This window comes from Poecilia formosa, unplaced genomic scaffold, assembly GCF_000485575.1.
Source record: "Poecilia formosa unplaced genomic scaffold, Poecilia_formosa-5.1.2 Scaffold489, whole genome shotgun sequence".
Classification (NCBI taxonomy): domain Eukaryota; kingdom Metazoa; phylum Chordata; class Actinopteri; order Cyprinodontiformes; family Poeciliidae; genus Poecilia; species Poecilia formosa.
In genome coordinates, this window is record NW_006800428.1 from 173,187 (window position 1) to 190,372 (window position 17,186).

The 17,186-nt window shown below is 39.3% G+C and overlaps 2 protein-coding genes across 2 annotated transcripts; one reads left to right on the forward strand and one right to left on the reverse strand.

Annotated features, from left to right (window-relative positions):
* Window positions 1–980: 980 nt before the first annotated feature.
* ccng2 (cyclin G2) lies at window positions 981–9,729 on the reverse strand. Its single transcript, XM_007578706.2, has 8 exons — window positions 9,359–9,729; window positions 7,118–7,256; window positions 6,905–7,042; window positions 5,822–6,072; window positions 4,840–4,918; window positions 4,657–4,755; window positions 3,711–3,910; window positions 981–1,417 (listed from the first exon to the last, which is right to left on the reverse strand). The coding sequence occupies exons 2-8, from the start codon at window positions 7,220–7,222 to the stop codon at window positions 1,297–1,299; spliced, it is 993 nt and encodes a 330-aa protein (XP_007578768.1). The 5' UTR covers window positions 7,223–7,256; window positions 9,359–9,729; the 3' UTR covers window positions 981–1,296.
* A 1,219-nt stretch (window positions 9,730–10,948) lies between these two features.
* LOC103156598 (cyclin-I-like) lies at window positions 10,949–17,147 on the forward strand. The gene is made up of 5 exons (XM_016664471.1): window positions 10,949–11,183; window positions 13,067–13,226; window positions 16,456–16,590; window positions 16,720–16,794; window positions 16,891–17,147. The coding sequence occupies exons 2-5, from the start codon at window positions 13,113–13,115 to the stop codon at window positions 17,110–17,112; spliced, it is 546 nt and encodes a 181-aa protein (XP_016519957.1). The 5' UTR covers window positions 10,949–11,183; window positions 13,067–13,112; the 3' UTR covers window positions 17,113–17,147.
* The last annotated feature ends 39 nt before the right edge of the window (window positions 17,148–17,186 follow it).

Sequence of the window (17,186 nt, forward strand, 5' to 3'; positions counted from 1 at the left end):
TTCAGATCTGTTTGTCCAAAAAAGATCAAAATCTTATTTTATCAAGAAAATGAAGACACTTGCCACAAAAAGAGCTAAATATTGTATTAACTCTTTAAAATTATGATAAAAGTTCCTGTAACAAAACAAACTGGGATCTTAAGATGATAAAACTGGGTTTATTTCAAAATAAAATAAATTTCTCTTTCAGGTCATTAATTAAAAAAACTTTTAGTTTTCTGATTTTGTTTCTTAATGCTGAGGTCAAACGATGACACCAAACTAGAGCTGCAAGAAATGCCTTAGTGATCGATTAATCAATTATTAAATCGATTAATCAATTATTCTGATGAAGCTTTATCATTTTTTTACTCGGTATACATTAAAGATGCTAATTAAATCATTCAGCTCCGTTTAAATTGGAAAATAAAAATATTTTGCCCAAACTGCAATAAGCAGATTTTTTCCCCTCCAGATTTCAAATCTGAAGAATTAAAAATATTTAACTGGGATTTTTAAAAAGTTATTTTGATGTGAATTCTCTCCTTTCCTCATGGAGGATCTTATTCAGCTAAAAATGAACAACCAGCAGGCAGTGGATTAAAAATAGCTTTTTTTATAAGGTTTTTCTTTTTCAGGACATGTGACAAAAACAGAATAAATAACTCACTATCTACAGAACTATTAACAGATTTTTTTGTACACATTTACAGTTTTACAGGTTTTTCTATAAACATTTTTTCACTTTTTTTTGACACATTCTGCATTATTTAGTCTGAAACAACATCCTCACCTTCAAACTGAGCTAAGCTACATCATAGCAGGTTCACACGTCCACATGTACACTAAACACACGTCCACCTTCTAACACATTTCAAAACAAAAACTGTGCAAATTAAAGTTGGAAACAGAAAGTAAAAGCAGCAGCTTTCTCTGGATTTACTGTTTTCAGCTGATATTTGGGATTAAACACAAACAAACGACTCGATCTGCTGCTTCCACCTCCTGCGCTCCACAAAAACAGTCGTATGTTAATAACAGTCAAAAGAAAAACAGACATTCTGTGGGACAAACGCGACACGTTTTGGCAAATAGTCTTTGTTGCAGCCTGGTCTGCTGACTCAGCACCGAGAGGCTCAGAGTTTCTCCAAAACTGACCAGGAAGTCGTTGCATCCTGGAATGTGACGCCGCTACAAGCTAAAGCTAGCAGCTGCTAGAGGTTGTGCGCCGCTCCGCCGGCGGCAGAGCGTTAAACGAAGACGGCAGGAAGTGAAGGGGACGGAGAGGAGGCCAGGCACGGGGAGGGGGCGGAGCCTTCAGGCGGCGAGGTACTGATGGCGGAGGTGCAGCGGGAAGAAGGGGCCTTCGGCGTCGCTGCCCAGAGAGCTGCAGAGAGACTCGTCTCCTGAGCTCATCACGTCTTCACCAGAGTCCTCACTGTGGACGAGAAGGCGGGAAAATTTAACACCTCCAGACACAACCGCAACCGAACTTCTCTCAACATTTGATTTAGGGATGAAACGATTAATCACGATTAATCGTTTATTTAAATATCATTAACTAGTTTACTTATCGGTTGTTTGAAAAAAGCCATTTGCTGAAAGAACAACACACTCAAAGCACAAATTTAGCCAAAAAAATCTTCAGTATTTTCTACCCAGAATTCATCTGGATCAAATTCAGTTATGAATCCAAGAAATAACAAATCAGAAGACTGAATATTTCATGCTGCTGTGACAAATGATCAAGCGTTCACTAAAGGAAGGGCATGTTGTTGCATGTTAGGCCATAAAATGTTTATTTTCTTATTTAAATAAGGACTTTGTGTATTTTTTATGCATTTGTGATATTTTATATAAAAAAGATGACGCAGTTAAATGAAAAATCTGCAGAATAAACTTTTTTTAAAATAAATAAATCCCAGTAACATGTGGAAAGCTTAACATTAAAACAGTTCAGCTGGTTTAGTGATTATTGTTGGATTAAATGATTAATTGGGTGCAGAAGGTGCTTAATGAGATCTTTTTGTTGTCACAGAATTTCAACCAGGTGAAGTTGAAACTGCTTCTGCAGGCGTTGCATGCATAATTACATTCTTTATATTAAATTATATATATATATATATATATATATATGTGTGTGTGTGTGTCTTTCCACAGTTGTGGTGTGCTGTTCTTTCTGTAAAATTACTTCTTTTTGTGTCGGTATATTCCAGTTAACGATTAATCGACTACTGAATTAGTTAACAATTATTTCAATGAACAATTAATCACGATTAATCGTTTCAGCCCTTTAGTTATTTTGAAATCATAGCCAGGATTTAGTAACATGAGATCAACATATAACCTAAACTGCTTCGTTTTTCACCAGAAATTATATTTCAAACTAAATATTGAAGTTCTCTGCTAATAATCTTAAGAAAGGTCAGGTTTATTCTTCCTCTGCATCGATAAAAACTCAGATTTCCAGGTTTTCTGAAAACCAGGAAGTGGAGCAGAATGTGGACCAACATGTTTTCATTTAGAAACAAAAACTGAGCATGAACTGGTTCTGCAGGAGAAACAACAGATCAGCTGGTTAAACTTCGACAGTTTCTTCCTCTTATCTCAGAGTTACATAAACCGTGAGCCCCCCGCCGCCGCCGCCCTCTGCTGATTGTGAGGTAATAAAACTGTCTGAGGACGTGACCAGATGCGGCGCCGCGTTGTGACACATCAGAAAGCCGAGTGTTGCTGCACGACTTAGTTGCCTCAGACGATTATTCCTGTAAATATGACGCGATTTGATTTGAGGGAACGACTTTTACTGACTAATGCTGATGGAAAATGGGGCGTTGCCTTGGAGACGCTTCGGGGCGTGGCCGCCTCCCTTTCAGGTGAAATACCTGGGAAGCTTTCTGAGGCGTGTTGCTGTTGCAACGCGTCGCTGGAACATTTCACTCATACCTTTTATTTTGATTCCAGTTTCAGGGTGTGTTTGTTTCAGGTCTGTTTGCAGATTATTATTTTAATAATCGAGTAATCTACCAATTATTCTGACGATTAATCGATTATTCATCAATTAATCACATAAAAAAAGAAAACTAGAAATGTATGAAAGAGAAAAGGCCAGTTAAACAAATCAGTTCCTTTTTAACATGAAAACAATTTACTGCTTAAAATATAAAACAGATTTTTAAAGTGCAAAAACAGATTAACTTTTAAAAATGAAACTAATTTATATTGAGGTTATTAGTAAACATTGAACTTTATAGTCCCTTCACCTGAAGATTTTTTACCTAATTTCATAAACTAGGTATTTCTGATTTTTTTTATTTCATGTCATTCTTCTCAAACAACGAGCGACGAAATGGAAAAACATTAAAAGTTAAAAACGGGGGAAATTACACTAAAAACCAGCAGAGAGCAAAAAATAACATAGTTTACTCTTCGGGCTGACTAACCGGGCTTTATTCGGTTCCGACATGTTTATGGACTTGGTTGGGTTGGATTATTATTATTATTCTTTTAGAACCGATTTAAACTTCAGTGTTTCCAGCATGGAGGACGTGACATTCGTGAAACCCAGCTGTATTTTACGGGTTACGCAGCGAGCCGTCTCCCTCCACGGCTGCTAACGGCGCTTAGCGTTAATCAGCGGCTCATTGATGGAGGTGAGAGTGACGGTGTTTCCACCCGGATGCATACCGGTCCGGGCCGACCAGTTTAAAGTAACCCCTGGTTTCTCTCACCTCTCGCTCTCGTCCCAGCAGCCCTCTGGGATGGTGGGCAGCTCCGGCACGCTGCGGTGGCTGTGCAGGTTCTGCGCGGTCCGCCGGGACACGATCCACTGCAGCTTCCGGTGGTTGGGCTTGCAGCACTTGGGCGAGGCGTAGTCCGACAGGCAGCGGGCCACCCGCTCGCTCCACCGCTGCAGCTCCGCGTCGGGAATCTGAAACCGAGACAGCGGGTTAAACGGTCGGTCAAAGCCGAGGCTTTCCTGAAGAGTTGTAAACGGAAACGGGCCGTTTTGTTCGGGTCGGCAGGTTAAAACCCGACCTGCAGCTCAGAGCCTGCTGCAGCTCAGAGCCTGCTGCAGCTCAGAGCCTGCTGCAGCTCAGAGCCTGCTGCAGCTGCTGCTGCTGCAGCTCAGAGCCTGCAGGCGGAGCTCCTGCTGCTGCAGCTCAGAGCCTGCTGCAGCTCAGAGCCTGCTGCAGCTGCTGCTGCTGCTGCTGCTGCAGCTCAGAGCCTGCTGCAGCTCAGAGCCTGCTGCAGCTCAGAGCCTGCAGGCGGAGCTCCTGCTGCAGGGGGAATTCAGGGAATTTCAGAGACAGAAAGTTTCTCTGTGTTCCAGGAAAGTGAACTCTGCTGCTCCGTGTGACGCCTCCTGCCAGCCAGTTTCACTTTAACGTTACATAAACATCATTTATGGCTGCAGTTAAAGTTTTATGTCTTAGTTTACCTGTACCTGCTGCAGAACACGATCACATCATGTTCTGTAATGTTTCCTGACTGAGCTCACAACAAAATACACATTTAACAAAAATAAATCCTCCAGTTTCACTAACATATAAACTATAAGACGATCGATTGGTCACCGATCCCTGAGGAATAATAAAACCCAGGATTTTCTGATAAACAGAAGAACTCCTGACTCATCAGGAGGAAAGTCCCGGTCGGCTCGTTTCCTGGACGTACCTTCAGGTGTCTCTGGATGTGGAAGGCGATCTCCAGCATGTCGTCTGACTGGATGCTCTTCATCTCCTGCCTGAGGAGAGCCAGGGCCAGGACGGACGGCTGCAGGGACAGACAGACGGACTGGATCAGAACCTCAGTGCGGTCAGACCCAGTGGGGCTCGGCGGGACCGACGCTCGTCCTACCTTTGCTTTGGAGAAGGAGATCCGGCACAGACAGGCTTTCAGCTGAGCTTCCAGCTTCTCCAGGCTCAGCGTCTCCTTCCTGTTCACAACAAAACAACCAAACCACATCAGAGTCACGACGACTTTTGAGATTTCTGCACATCTGGCACCTAAAGATGCACAAACCTTCAACCACATGAGAAAAACAACTTTGCAGTTTTTCAGCCCCAGGATGAATTTCCCAAAAACTGGAATCAATTAAGCACAAATTTCCCTTTTTTAACTGATGTTGTTCTAATGAACCTTCAACATTTTACAGCCCAAGTTCAGGTTAAAACATTCATTAGAATTTAAAGTTTGATTTTCCTGAATGTGTTCTTCCATTATATTATCCAAAAAATGGTCTCAAAGCGACAGTACTGTCATCTAGTCGTGATAACTTCAGAAACATTCGTTACCATATCAGATCTAAACCTGGTGATTTTCCTCACAGCTGATTCGACTTTCGGAGGTGAAATTCATGCAATAAACCGACTCCAGAAGAAATCTGGACATTTTTATGTTTCTTCTCAGGTAATCTGTCAACAAGCTGACAGTGTAATCCAGCTGGAGCTGAACTTTGTGTTCAACCTCTGCAGCCTGGAAGCAGCCGCGTTGCGTAAGCGGCTGCAGACGGCCGGCCGGCCTTATCAGCGCCGGCTGCCCTGCTTTACCCTCTGCAGCAAACAGGGAGCAGCTCCGACCCGAACCCGGCACTGACGCACCGATGAGGCTGTTATGGAGGCTGTAGCTGATTCTGACTTGGTTATTTCTTTATCTGCATCTTTAAATGTATGTCTAATATTGCAGAAAAAGGCTGAAGTGATTAAATGAAAAATCTGCAGGATGTGACCATTTTCCCATTTGATTAATCGTCAGAATAACCGATTAATCGTCAGAATAACCGATTAATGGTCAGAATAGCTGATGACTGAAACGGTTGTGATTGCAGTCTGCGCCTCACCTGTAGGTGGCGTGCGTGAGCGTGATCTGGTGGTACAGCTGCAGGAAGGTTAAGGCAGTCACAGCTTTGGATTTGAAGCGCAGCTTCTCTGCGACGATCTTCTCCATGCGGCCGAGGTCGGACACGGTGAAGCGGCACTGGCCGATGCGGATGAGCTCGTCGGCCGGCGTCAGGTCGCACTCCGCCTCCGTCACTCTGGCCGCCAGGTGGAGGCAGCTGAGGCTGACGCAGGACAGGTGTTTGGGCTGGACCTGAAGAACATTCAGAAAAATCTTTCACACGTCGATGCAGGGAAAACACCATTAGCCACTAATTCAAGATGGCCGCCATGGTTGTCGAGGAAAACAAATTTTTGTACTAAATTTGAGAATATCTGTCATAGATGATTGTCATCTTGTGTTTCCTTTTTCTAATAGACATTTTTCAAAATGGCTGCCATGGTTGTAGTGAAAAATCTGTTTGAACTAAAATCAGCCGTAGTTATTGCAAGTGGTGGGCACAGCTAGCCAAAAAGTTAGGTTAACTGACAGCTAATTCACTTAGCAAGAATCTTTGCTATGCTAATCATAAACATAAAAGAATTAGAGAAAGCTAATGCTAATCATGTTAAAAAAAACTTACTGGAAGCTAACATTAAACTGTCAAACACATTAAAAAGTGATCGGAAGCTAAAACTAAATTGCTAAACACGTAAAAAAAAAATTTTAAAACTTGCGGAAGCTAAAGCTGACCAGTAAGACGATCTTTCTCTGTCGTACATTTTCATCTCCTTCCAGTTTTTGACTTCTGAGAGACACGTAAACTCCAAAGTTTTGCTGCATGTTGTTATTTTAAAGTTATATGAACAGGATGAGCAACGTCAAAAACTTATGATGTGACAAAATGTTCATCCAAGTCCTGGAAATTAAGATTTCATGACAATAACTGGTCAAAACAGGGTCAAAAATGGTTGTCACCCTGAAATTCAAGTGGCTAATATGAAAAACACGTGACCAGAGGATTGAGCATGCTAATGCTAATGCTTGTATCCACAGTTTAAAGATTTTCACAGTAATTTTCTGGACTGGAGGCGTTCGGTCGTACCCTCATCATAGCCAGGAATCTGTCCAGCAGGCTGACGGCTTGGACGAAGCTCTGGGTGCTGTAGCCGAAGAAGCTGGTCAGGCTCCACAGATCCTCCACGGTCACATCCCGGCTCCTGGCTGTGATCTGGCCGCCGCTCTGGGGGGCAAAGACAGTTTAGAAAATCTCACAGCAGAGTTTCTTTGGACTTTACCGGACGGACGCGTTTCTCACCTGCTGGGCAGAAACGATGAGGTTCAGGCCCGTCTCTCTGGGCAGAAAGTCCGCCTCCTGCTCATAATTCACCCTCAACTCCTTCATCAGCCGCACGGCATCCATGTTCACGGTTTGTTTTCCCACCACAGTTCAGACACTGCAAGGAACAGAGAAGATCATTTAACCTTTAGCCTAACCTAGCATAGTAGCTTCCCTGCAGCTACTGGAAAAAACTAAAGAGTCCCATTCATCGTATGGTTCATCATGACAATTTTAATTCATCGGACATGATAAATCCTAAATAGTGATATTTAAAAGAAGTCAAAACTATCTGTATTGTTATTTTTTTGTTCTAAGAAAGTGTCAATAAATTTGAAAATATGATTAAATGTTGTTACTGTTTGTGGTTTATTGGTACTAATCACTTTTTTGTGTGATTGTTGTTCAAAAAAAGTGTACTACAATAGGAATGTTTTCCTACAACAGTATTTGTGTTTGTGGAGCTATAACTGCTGTAACACACAGTCACAGCCATAATATTAGCTAAAAAATTAGTAATACTTAGGTTTTATTGTCACTTTTATTGATTTTACAATAGTACCACAAAATATGCTGTTTAAAATGTAAGTCTATATTGCCATACAATGACACTGTGTTTCATAATTTGTGATTTCCCCTGCATTCATTATGTAAAACTGGATTCCTAAAAACAAAAAAGCACTCCGCACTTTTCAGATCTCCAATCGTAAACTATTTCTGACCTCCTTGTAAGGCTTCAGGTTCGGGTAGAACCCGGTTTGTGTTCCGGGGCTGTGCTGTGATGTAACCCTGTCACTGATCGGCCTCTTGGCCCCGGCAGGGAGCCCGAACCCGGCCCACTTCCCCCAGCTGGAGCTGGGCTCCGGTGTCAGGTTTCCTCCGGTAGACGCCTCTCAGTTTGACCCACAAACAGAAATCTACATTTTTTAGACGTTTCCCCCTCTAATTTAACCAGAAAACACCGCATTTAAACCCGAACCTGCCGGGTTTGGGTCGTTAAAGTGGACCGTTACCGTCGAACTGAGCTCGAACCGTTTGTTTGCGTTTTTAAATCCTCTGATCGGAGCGGGGGGAGGGGAACCGCTTTTAACATATATAACCACATCCTCTCCTTCTAAAACAGCCACAATCACACATTTTAGTTCATTATCACATTTATCAGGAATCTGAAAGAAAATGTGGAAAAATATCCTTTAATATTTGGAAATTGGAGAATGTATGTCAAGATTCCAGATGAACGACGGTGAAGTTGGCTTCCGGTTCGGTCACGTAAACATATAAAGTAAAAAAGGAGATTTCACTCTTTTTCAAAAAGATTTAAGATTTACTGGCTTCAAATTCAGAAAAATGTGATGAAATGAGATCTTTTAAATTATATTCTTGACTAATAACACATCAAATTGTTCTGTGGTGGTCCAGGAAACCTTCATTATTTAATTTTCTGCTACCGAGACCACAAAAAGTAGAAAAAATTGCATCACAATTTAATGTTTCACAGCTCTGTGTTTATATTTTTATAAATTTATTTAACTGCAAAATAATAGAGATTAGATTAAGAGGAATTTAGTGTTCAAAATGAATTTGTATTTCACGCGCAGAACAAAGGTTTCACAGGTTATAAATTGTATTTTAAGGAACATAATTTCAATTTAAAGCAGATTAAAAGAGTTAAACTCTGAGGCTGGATGTGGTCTGGCTTTGAGTTTACAGAGACATTAAAACTGAAGCTGGGTTTTTGTTTGTTTATTCACAAACACAACGAAGATTTAACGGGTCAGAGAGTTTGTTTTAAATTGTTTTGTTTTTTTAATTTTGATTTCTGTTCATCATAAAGTAATCGATCAGTTTTAGATTGTAAACTAGAGCCGATGTAAAAAAAAAAAAAAAACACACAACAACAATAAAACAATAAAATGCTGCAGATTTGAAAAACGCTGCGGAATAGTCCTTTCCTGAGGCTCCGAATCGGAAACTATCTTCGTCGCCTTTATTTTCGGTTATAGGAATAACGGCATAACTAAAGCTTGGTAACGTTTGAACAGCATTAATATATTTATATTATCGGTAAAATATCTGTAGCTAAAAGACAATTGTTGGCTATTTATTCTTCCTGTGGTTTTTCCCTTTGCTAAAACGGAATCTAAGCGGAATATTTTCCCGTAACAACTCGGTGTCAGGACGAGTTAAAAGCTGGAAAACACTTTAAAACAGTTCTCCTACCTGTTATTGCTGGTTAAAGCCACATATCTATCGTCTGTTGTCGTTTATTCCTTCCAGTCTTCTCTCCTCTTTTCTACTCCTCCTTTCTCTTTCCTCTCTTTTGTTGATGTTCAGACAAGCCCCGCCCACGTGTCCTAGCAAAACCGCAACAACCAATCACAGCCTTGGTTGACGTTAGCAACCGCCTCCTTTTAAGGACTAATCGCATAAATCAACGGTTGCAACGAACATTTTACTAAGATTTTTCACTTTACTTCGATCTAATATATCCATATATTTCCTCTAGGTGTATCATCTGTTGAGAAATATTAAGAGTGACTGAAATCTAAAAGGTCTTCGGCTAGACGCACCCCCTGTGACTGACTTTTCCATTACCCAATCAGCAACCGGCAACTTGTTGTTTTCAAATAGTCCGCCCAAAATTCTACATTCTGATTGGTCTAGGGAAATGAATGCTCCTGACGTAATCTGGACATTATGTATTTGTATTTGACAGCTTTTTAACAACTGTTATCAACCAAACTTGGTATTAATCTAAAAAACAACGTCTGTAATCAGCTGAAACACTTATTGACTTCTTTCGGGCTCTGATAAAGCTGACTTATGTAAAAATAGGTAATTAGTTTAAGGTTAAAATGTTAGAAGAGCCTTACAAGCTAATTAAAGTGAAACACACCCTATTTAATTCAGTTCAATTGAAAACACTTTAATAATCTCAGATAGAAATTGAGTTTTTGAGTCACAAGGACATTTAATTTCCCAATGGGATCAATAAATTAGAAGTTGATAGCTGTGGGTAGGAAAGATCTTCTGTAGATGTTTGTGTTGCAGCAATTATGAAGAAGCCTATCAACTTATTACCAAATATTCTTAAATACTTAAATAAAACGTTAAACACAACACAAAGTATTTGTTTATTTACAACAAATACTTTATAATTAGTACACCCACATCTATCTACAGGTTTTACTGAAAAGCCGATTTTGCTGCAACCAAATCAGCTGTTAGTTAATTTATAGAAGTTAATTTATAGATTAGATTTCTTTCAAGCATTTTGAAAGAAATCCTGTTCTTATAACTGAGAATAAATTTGTGCAACTGAATCCAAATTAATTTGAAAACTAAATGTCGGTTTTGATACAGCAAACCTGCAAAATCTTAAAGTTTTGGATGAATAGCATCTGTTTCCTATAAAAAAAATAAAAATAAACTAACATTTGAAAAACTAATAAAGAAAATAACTGAACTATTTTTGTTTTGTTTGATTTAATTGTGTTTGTTATTATTTTCTTGAATCACGAGTATTTTTTGACTGTTTTTGTTCCACAAACAAAAACACTCTGTTATGGAACAACAAAAGTACTTTTCCACCATTCTGACCTGCGTACATATATGTACATATTTGTTCTTTTTATCTGCTCTCTATGTCTATATTTAGAGTCTTTGCGCTGTGAGCGTGTGAAACAGAAGGTAAAATCTTTATTTGTACAAATGTAACGCCTTATTTACAGTGGAATCGTTACATAACAATGAACTAGAAACAGAAGGTGCGATTGTTTCTCGCGTTAGCTCTGGCCGTAGGTGGGCGGGGTTTCATCCCTCCCTCTCTCTCCTCCCAGTCCCCTCCTCGGAAGTAGACGTATCCCGTCTATATTCCGTTCTTATTTTTTTTTTATATATTTATATATCAACCCCTCTACCCTCAAAACTCACAATGGACGACTAAACCGGAGCACGGGTCCTCGATTCCACCCGTCTTTCTTCCTGCTTGGATCGAGAGGACCGGATGAAACCCAACTGTGGTTTTCTCCGCTTCGCAGGGGAGGTAAGACGCCGGGCTCCGTCTACTTCCTGGCGCTGACTCAGGCATTTAAATGTCCCTGTGGTGGTGTTAGTGTTTATTACTGCAGCACAGCAACCAATTGCCTTTATTTCACCCCAACGGAAAGCTCTGAGTTTTGTTTCTAGAATATATTTAAACAATAAATCTTCTTTTTGTTGTCCGTAACGTTAGCCATCAAGCTGCTAGCTGCGCTGTGAAATTAGCTGCATTCCAGAAAGTAGTTCGTTTCATTTTCAAATGCACCTGTCTTCTGAGTTCTGGAAATTTCCCTAATTTCTGTCGGACCGTCCAGGTGTTTTCCAACCTGTCAGCAAGCTCTGTTTCTAAAGCTTTGTTTAAAATTAGCAACTAAAATTATTACGTTTTTGTTGACAAAATCCAACCCTTTTGATCAATTATCCATCCAAGGATATTATAGGATGATTTAGATCAAGTCTTAGAATGATCTAGTCAAAGTCCAGACCGAAAGGAAAATTGATCTTCACACATGCTTTCTATCCAGTCTGACTGAGCTTTAGATGTTTTGAAATAATGAACATTTTGCAGCTGTATGTCAGCAAAAACTGATTTAAATTATTGATCTGTGTCTTTATGGAAGTATCAGTTAAAACAGCAGTTAAGTAAATTGAAGCTTGCGGTTATAAAGTATCAAAATTTGAAGAATAATTTTACAAATTACCTTTTTTTTTCAACTATGATGGCATCAGATGTTGAAATGAATTTAACTTTAGCACAGCGATGTGTCAGATTTTCAAAAACTTAATTTCTTACATTGAAGCCTCTGGAAGGAAAAAATATAAAAATCTCAGAAATTTCATATTTAAACATTTTAGATTTTGCCCTTCAACCTCATCAATGTTTTGTAATTAATGTTTTACCCATTTTTCTGGTTAATTTGTTAATTTTATTAGATATTTAGGTCAAAATTATCATAACATTTGATGTTTCCCACTGAAAACATCACCAGTCCAGGATGTCATGTTAACAGCCATTACTTGAGTAACAAAAGCACAGCCTTATATTTTCAAATCAGTTTGATTTAAAGGTGCACTAATTACAATTTTCTGTCCGATCACCAATCTTTAAAGATCCTGACCTGGCAATTCCAATGTTGGATTTTTTTTTTGTCTGAAATTATCAAGAGCAAATGGGGACATTGGCTGATTTTCAGAGCTTTATGGAGGCAAGTAAGTTTGGCTTCACATGTAAATATCAGCAGATTGACAATTTCCGAAAATGAATGGGGCAGTCATATGTAAAACTGTTTCCTTCGATTGTTTTAGAAATGCCACATATAACAAATATGACTTAAAAGATATTTAACTTAGTAATTCAGCGTCTTAAAATTGGACGTCTGTCTCTTTAAGAAACTCCTGCTCTCTCTGAAACTCTGCCTTTATTAACCCTTAAACAAATCATTTTTACCAGCGTTTCACTGAGAAGCAGCTCCTATAATGAGCTCAGCAGGTGTTTGCTAATTGCTGCTGGCTAGTCTGAAGGAACTGAGTTTAGAAGGCGGGGCTAGGCCCACCCAGGCGTTTTGCACAGCTGAATGGTTGCCATGGAGATTGAAGGATTCTTCAAACACATGTGAAAGAATCAAAGCAACACTCGAGGGAATAAAATTATAACATGATGGAAGGCTAAAATAAATAATCGGTTTTAAATAACTGTCCCTTTAAGCCAACAGAACTCGATGGTTTGTTGTTAAATAAACCAACTAAAAGCTGAAACTTGTTGGGTTTTAAAATGAAAACCTTTAATTAAATGATAAAGCAGGCACTTTGAAAGCGTTTGCATAAAAACACACGTGTTTATATGAAGCTGAGCTGTGTGTGTGTGTGCGCGTGTGTGTGCGTGTGCAGGTAGCTGTATCCAGTGGGGAGGTCGGCTCGACCCGGGGAGGCCAGGATGAAGTTCGCCCAACCCTGGGGACGCCAGAGGCTGTCTTTTCTCCTGGAGAAGGCCGCCTCTAGGGAAGCCCAGACGTGGAGGGGCTACGTGGCCAAGAAGCAAACCTCCCAGGTCAGGACCGGCGAAAAACTGCAGAAACTATACATGCTAACACGTTTCTAGAGAGAATATCTCCAGAAATAACACAAAAACAACTTACAAGTACATTTTCAGCTAGAAATCTGAGCTTGTTTTATTTAAAAACTCCTTAAATTTGATGAAAAACTTCTAGTCACATAAAACAAAACATTTTTATGTCGTCCAAGAAATTACTCAAGAGTAAAAACATATTTGGTAAAAAGTTTACTGAGTGACTGATTAAGTTATCAATCATTTAATATTTTAAAATTACATCATCAGACGGACCAAAAAATAAAGTTCAGTAGAAATTTTTTTTATTTTAAGGAACAAAATGACAATAATTCATATAAGTAACAAAAAATAACAAAATAAGGCAAAATGAATTTTTCCAAATCAGTTTCTTTCACTAAATAACTTTAACTAACCTGCAGGTGAGTTTCTGGTTACAACATGTTTGTTTTTCATTCAGTGGGAAGAAAATCCAGTTTTTACTCAAGTAAGAGCAGAAATACTTCATAATAAAACTGAATTTTTACTACAGCGTAGTAGAAATACTCCAACAGTACATTTTTTTCAAAAAGTAAATTTTATTTAAATGTGGTTACTGGGTCTCAAACCAGTCAGGGATTTCCCACTGTGGAAACTGGATGAACTTCGGATGTTTCTGCTTCATTTTGGGATTTTTACGTCACTGATTTCAGTTGGTTTTCAGGGAAAAACCTGAACGACGTCAAAAACAAACTCATTTCTGCTTTTTCTTCCCTTTCAGTTATGAAACCGTAAAATGACACAAGTAGGAAGCGTCGAAACTCTGTGTCGTATACATGCAGATGCATCCATATGAGGTCAAAGTCAACTTTGGTCAAAGTTTCTGTTTGTTGTTTTAGACTAAAGGAGAAATGGAGGCAGCAGCGTCTCCCAGGCAACGTTTTATTAACTCACATTAGAAAGAAAAATCTAAACATCTTCATCAGTTTCTTTAAAATGTTTTGACATCGTTTTCAGAATAAGTTCTGACATGGAAAACGTCTCTGTAAACACATTTAACTTTATTAACTTTTCCAGAGACACTGAACTCTGAAAATGCTAAAGTCCAAACCTGCAGTTTGTTGTTCAGGTTCTGAATAAAACACTAAAACATTTATGGGTTGCATTAGCTGCTACACCGTTAGCTTTGAGAGGCTATTTTGGGCTAGCATACCCTAACCCTATTATTGCTATTCTAGGCTAGCATAGCTTCACTGATAGGCTAACTCCTTTTAGCACAACTTGAACACAGCAGTAGTCTTTTCTGGGAACCAATCAGATCGTTTTTAGAAGCAGAAATTAAAACTGAGAAGTTTTTTCCATCACTGTTGTTAGCGGATGTCGCTTGTGCGTCAGATTTACGGGTTTACCAGAAACGTGCAAATAAAAAGGTTCCGCCAAAACTTTTACAAAAGTTTAAAAAAAAATTAAATTGTGTTACATTTTTAATGTGTTGATTAAAATTAATTCTCTCGAGTTTAATAATTAACAAGCTTGTGAATTTGTTAGATTTATTTGGATCAGAAATGGAGGAACAGATGGGAGGGAATCATTTTATTTAGATTTTCTTCTCTCCGTTTTCTTGTATTTTATTTCTTGTGTTTTATCTATTTGAGTCATCCTGGTTGTGCAGCTGTTTTTAGTAAATGGCTTCTGTTTCTTTTAAATGCTTTTTAAATAGTTTGTTTAGGAATCGAAAGCAAAACACAACCAACATTCCAACCTACCTTCTAATTATTAAATACCATAAATACCATAAATACCATCTATTCATTCACCGGTTTATGAAAAACCAACCAACCACAGAGAATCATATCCTTTAAAATGTGTTTTATTTTCTTCAGTCTCCTTGAGGTGTGACGTGTTTCCAAACCGTGAGGTTAAAGTTGCGAAATGATTGTTAAACTGTTGACGAATTGCTCGGTTGCCATGGTCACGTGAGTCTGGGTGGCGTTTCGACTCAGCGTTTCACAAAAGACAGAAATAAAACCTGCAGTTCTCAGACGTGACACACATTCAGGAAGCAGCAGAAACACTGAGTCACAGAACAAACCAGCTGACAGGGTGTGTGTGTGTGTGTGTGTGTGTGTGTGTGTGTGTTGCAGCTCAATCAGCTGGTCTCACCCTGTCTGCGCTTTGCTTTGTGTCGTCACCTGTTTGTTTCAGACGTTTTGTCAGATCCTGGACACGCCTTAACTCAACTACTGCTGCCAAACCAAAGTTGTTAAATTCAAAATGAAAACTTAGTTCACTGTAATTTATCTGGTCTTACCTGCTCAAAAACAAAAATAAAAAAAGAAGTTTGTATGTCCACTTCAGATCTAAACATAAAAAGGCCCTCACTGTTGCTTTAAGAAGATAAAAGAAAACATTTCTTACCTTTTGGGTTCTCAACTGTTTTCTGTTTTCTTGGCCAAATTTTCACCATTTTTTATTTGTAACGAAGGGCCGAACAAAATCATTTCAATGAACCACAAAAGGCCCCCGAGCCACACTTTGAACACCCCTGTTTTAACTCTTCTTCTGCGCCTCTTTGTTTACGTCCATCAATAAAGAAATGAAGTTAAAGTTTCTGTCCGGTTCATTTGACCTTCTGACCCCACAGGAAGGCTTCATACTTGAAATCCTTAAAAGTTCTTGAAAATCCTTGAATTTCAATGAGTTGTTTTTAAGGTTTGTACATAATGTAACATTTGATGAAAAAGATCAATTTTGACATTAACCGTTGAAACCAGATATATTCATACACCTGATAAAAAGGTTTAAAATTATTTAATGTCTGAAGTTGAATCTAAACTTTTCTTGTTTTAGGTAAAATTAGCAAAATTATTTCCATTTGCAAAATGTCAGAAAACTTGGTGAGAACATTTTTTTTATTTAATTTTTAAAACGTATTATTCCCTATTGATCTTATATTTTATATGTTAAACCAAGTTTTTAAAATCTTTTTGTTAAATTACTGATTTTTTTCAGACTTGGGTGAAACATAAAATTAAATTATATTTTATTTTACTCTGTCCTGCTCTATAATGTAAAACACCATAAAAAAACTTTATTAATAATATAATAACTCAGATCATATAATAGTGAGTTTAAATGTCGTCTTTTCGGTTCATTTGTATCGTTTTAAATCTCCAAAGTGGGAAAGTTTGCAGCCTGGCCGTCGTCATGGTAACCTGTCGTGTGGTTTCAGGATGCAGACGTCTCCCCGGCGCAGCGGGACGAGGCGGTCCGCTGGCTGACGGAGCTCCACGGCCGGCTGCAGCTCTACCCGGAGACCCTGGTGTTAGCCGTTAGCATCCTGGACCGCTTCCTGGCTCCCATCAAGGTACCGGACAAAACAACCAGAACAATCAAAACTATATCAGCAATAAATACATTTAACTTAATAATTCAGCTCAAAAACTCTAGTTTCATGTGTTTTCCTTCCATCGATTGATTGATTATCGGTTCTCAGGTCCGTCCGAAGTACCTGCGCTGCATCGCCGTCGCCTGCTTCTTCCTGGCTGCCAAGACCTGCGAGGAGGACGAGGTAAAACCTTCAGCACCGGGGGGCAGCGCCGCTGGGGGAACGGCAGGGAGAGGCTCACCGTGTGTGTGTGTGTGTGTGTGTGTGTGTGTGTCTCAGTGTGTTCCCTCTCTGAAGGAGCTGGCTGCCTCCAGTAACTGCGGCTGCTCTCCGTCGGAGATCCTGAGGATGGAGAGACTCATCCTGGACAAACTGGACTGGGACCTGCACACCGCCACCGCTCTGGACTTCCTGCACATCGTACGTGTCTGTCACACACACACACACACACACACACACACTTGGAGCTTAATCGATTATTATAATAATTGTCAAACTTGACTTTTCTTAACATTAAAGCAGAGAAATCTTTGAAATATAATTTCAGTAACGNTTTTTGACTGTTTTTGTTCCAC

Coding starts and splice junctions, on each gene's coding strand:
- ccng2 (XM_007578706.2), bottom strand. CDS start 7,222: ATGGATGCCGTGCGGCTGATGAAGGAGTTGAGGGTGAATTATGAGCAG. Junction 3,911..4,656: donor ACATCCAGAGACACCTGAAG/GTACGTCCAGGA, acceptor TCTCGGTTTCAG/ATTCCCGACGCGGAGCTGCA. Junction 1,418..3,710: donor TGCTGGGACGAGAGCGAGAG/GTGAGAGAAACC, acceptor TCTCGTCCACAG/TGAGGACTCTGGTGAAGACG.
- LOC103156598 (XM_016664471.1), top strand. CDS start 13,113: ATGAAGTTCGCCCAACCCTGGGGACGCCAGAGGCTGTCTTTTCTCCTG. Junction 13,227..16,455: donor CCAAGAAGCAAACCTCCCAG/GTCAGGACCGGC, acceptor GTGTGGTTTCAG/GATGCAGACGTCTCCCCGGC. Junction 16,795..16,890: donor AGACCTGCGAGGAGGACGAG/GTAAAACCTTCA, acceptor TGTGTGTCTCAG/TGTGTTCCCTCTCTGAAGGA.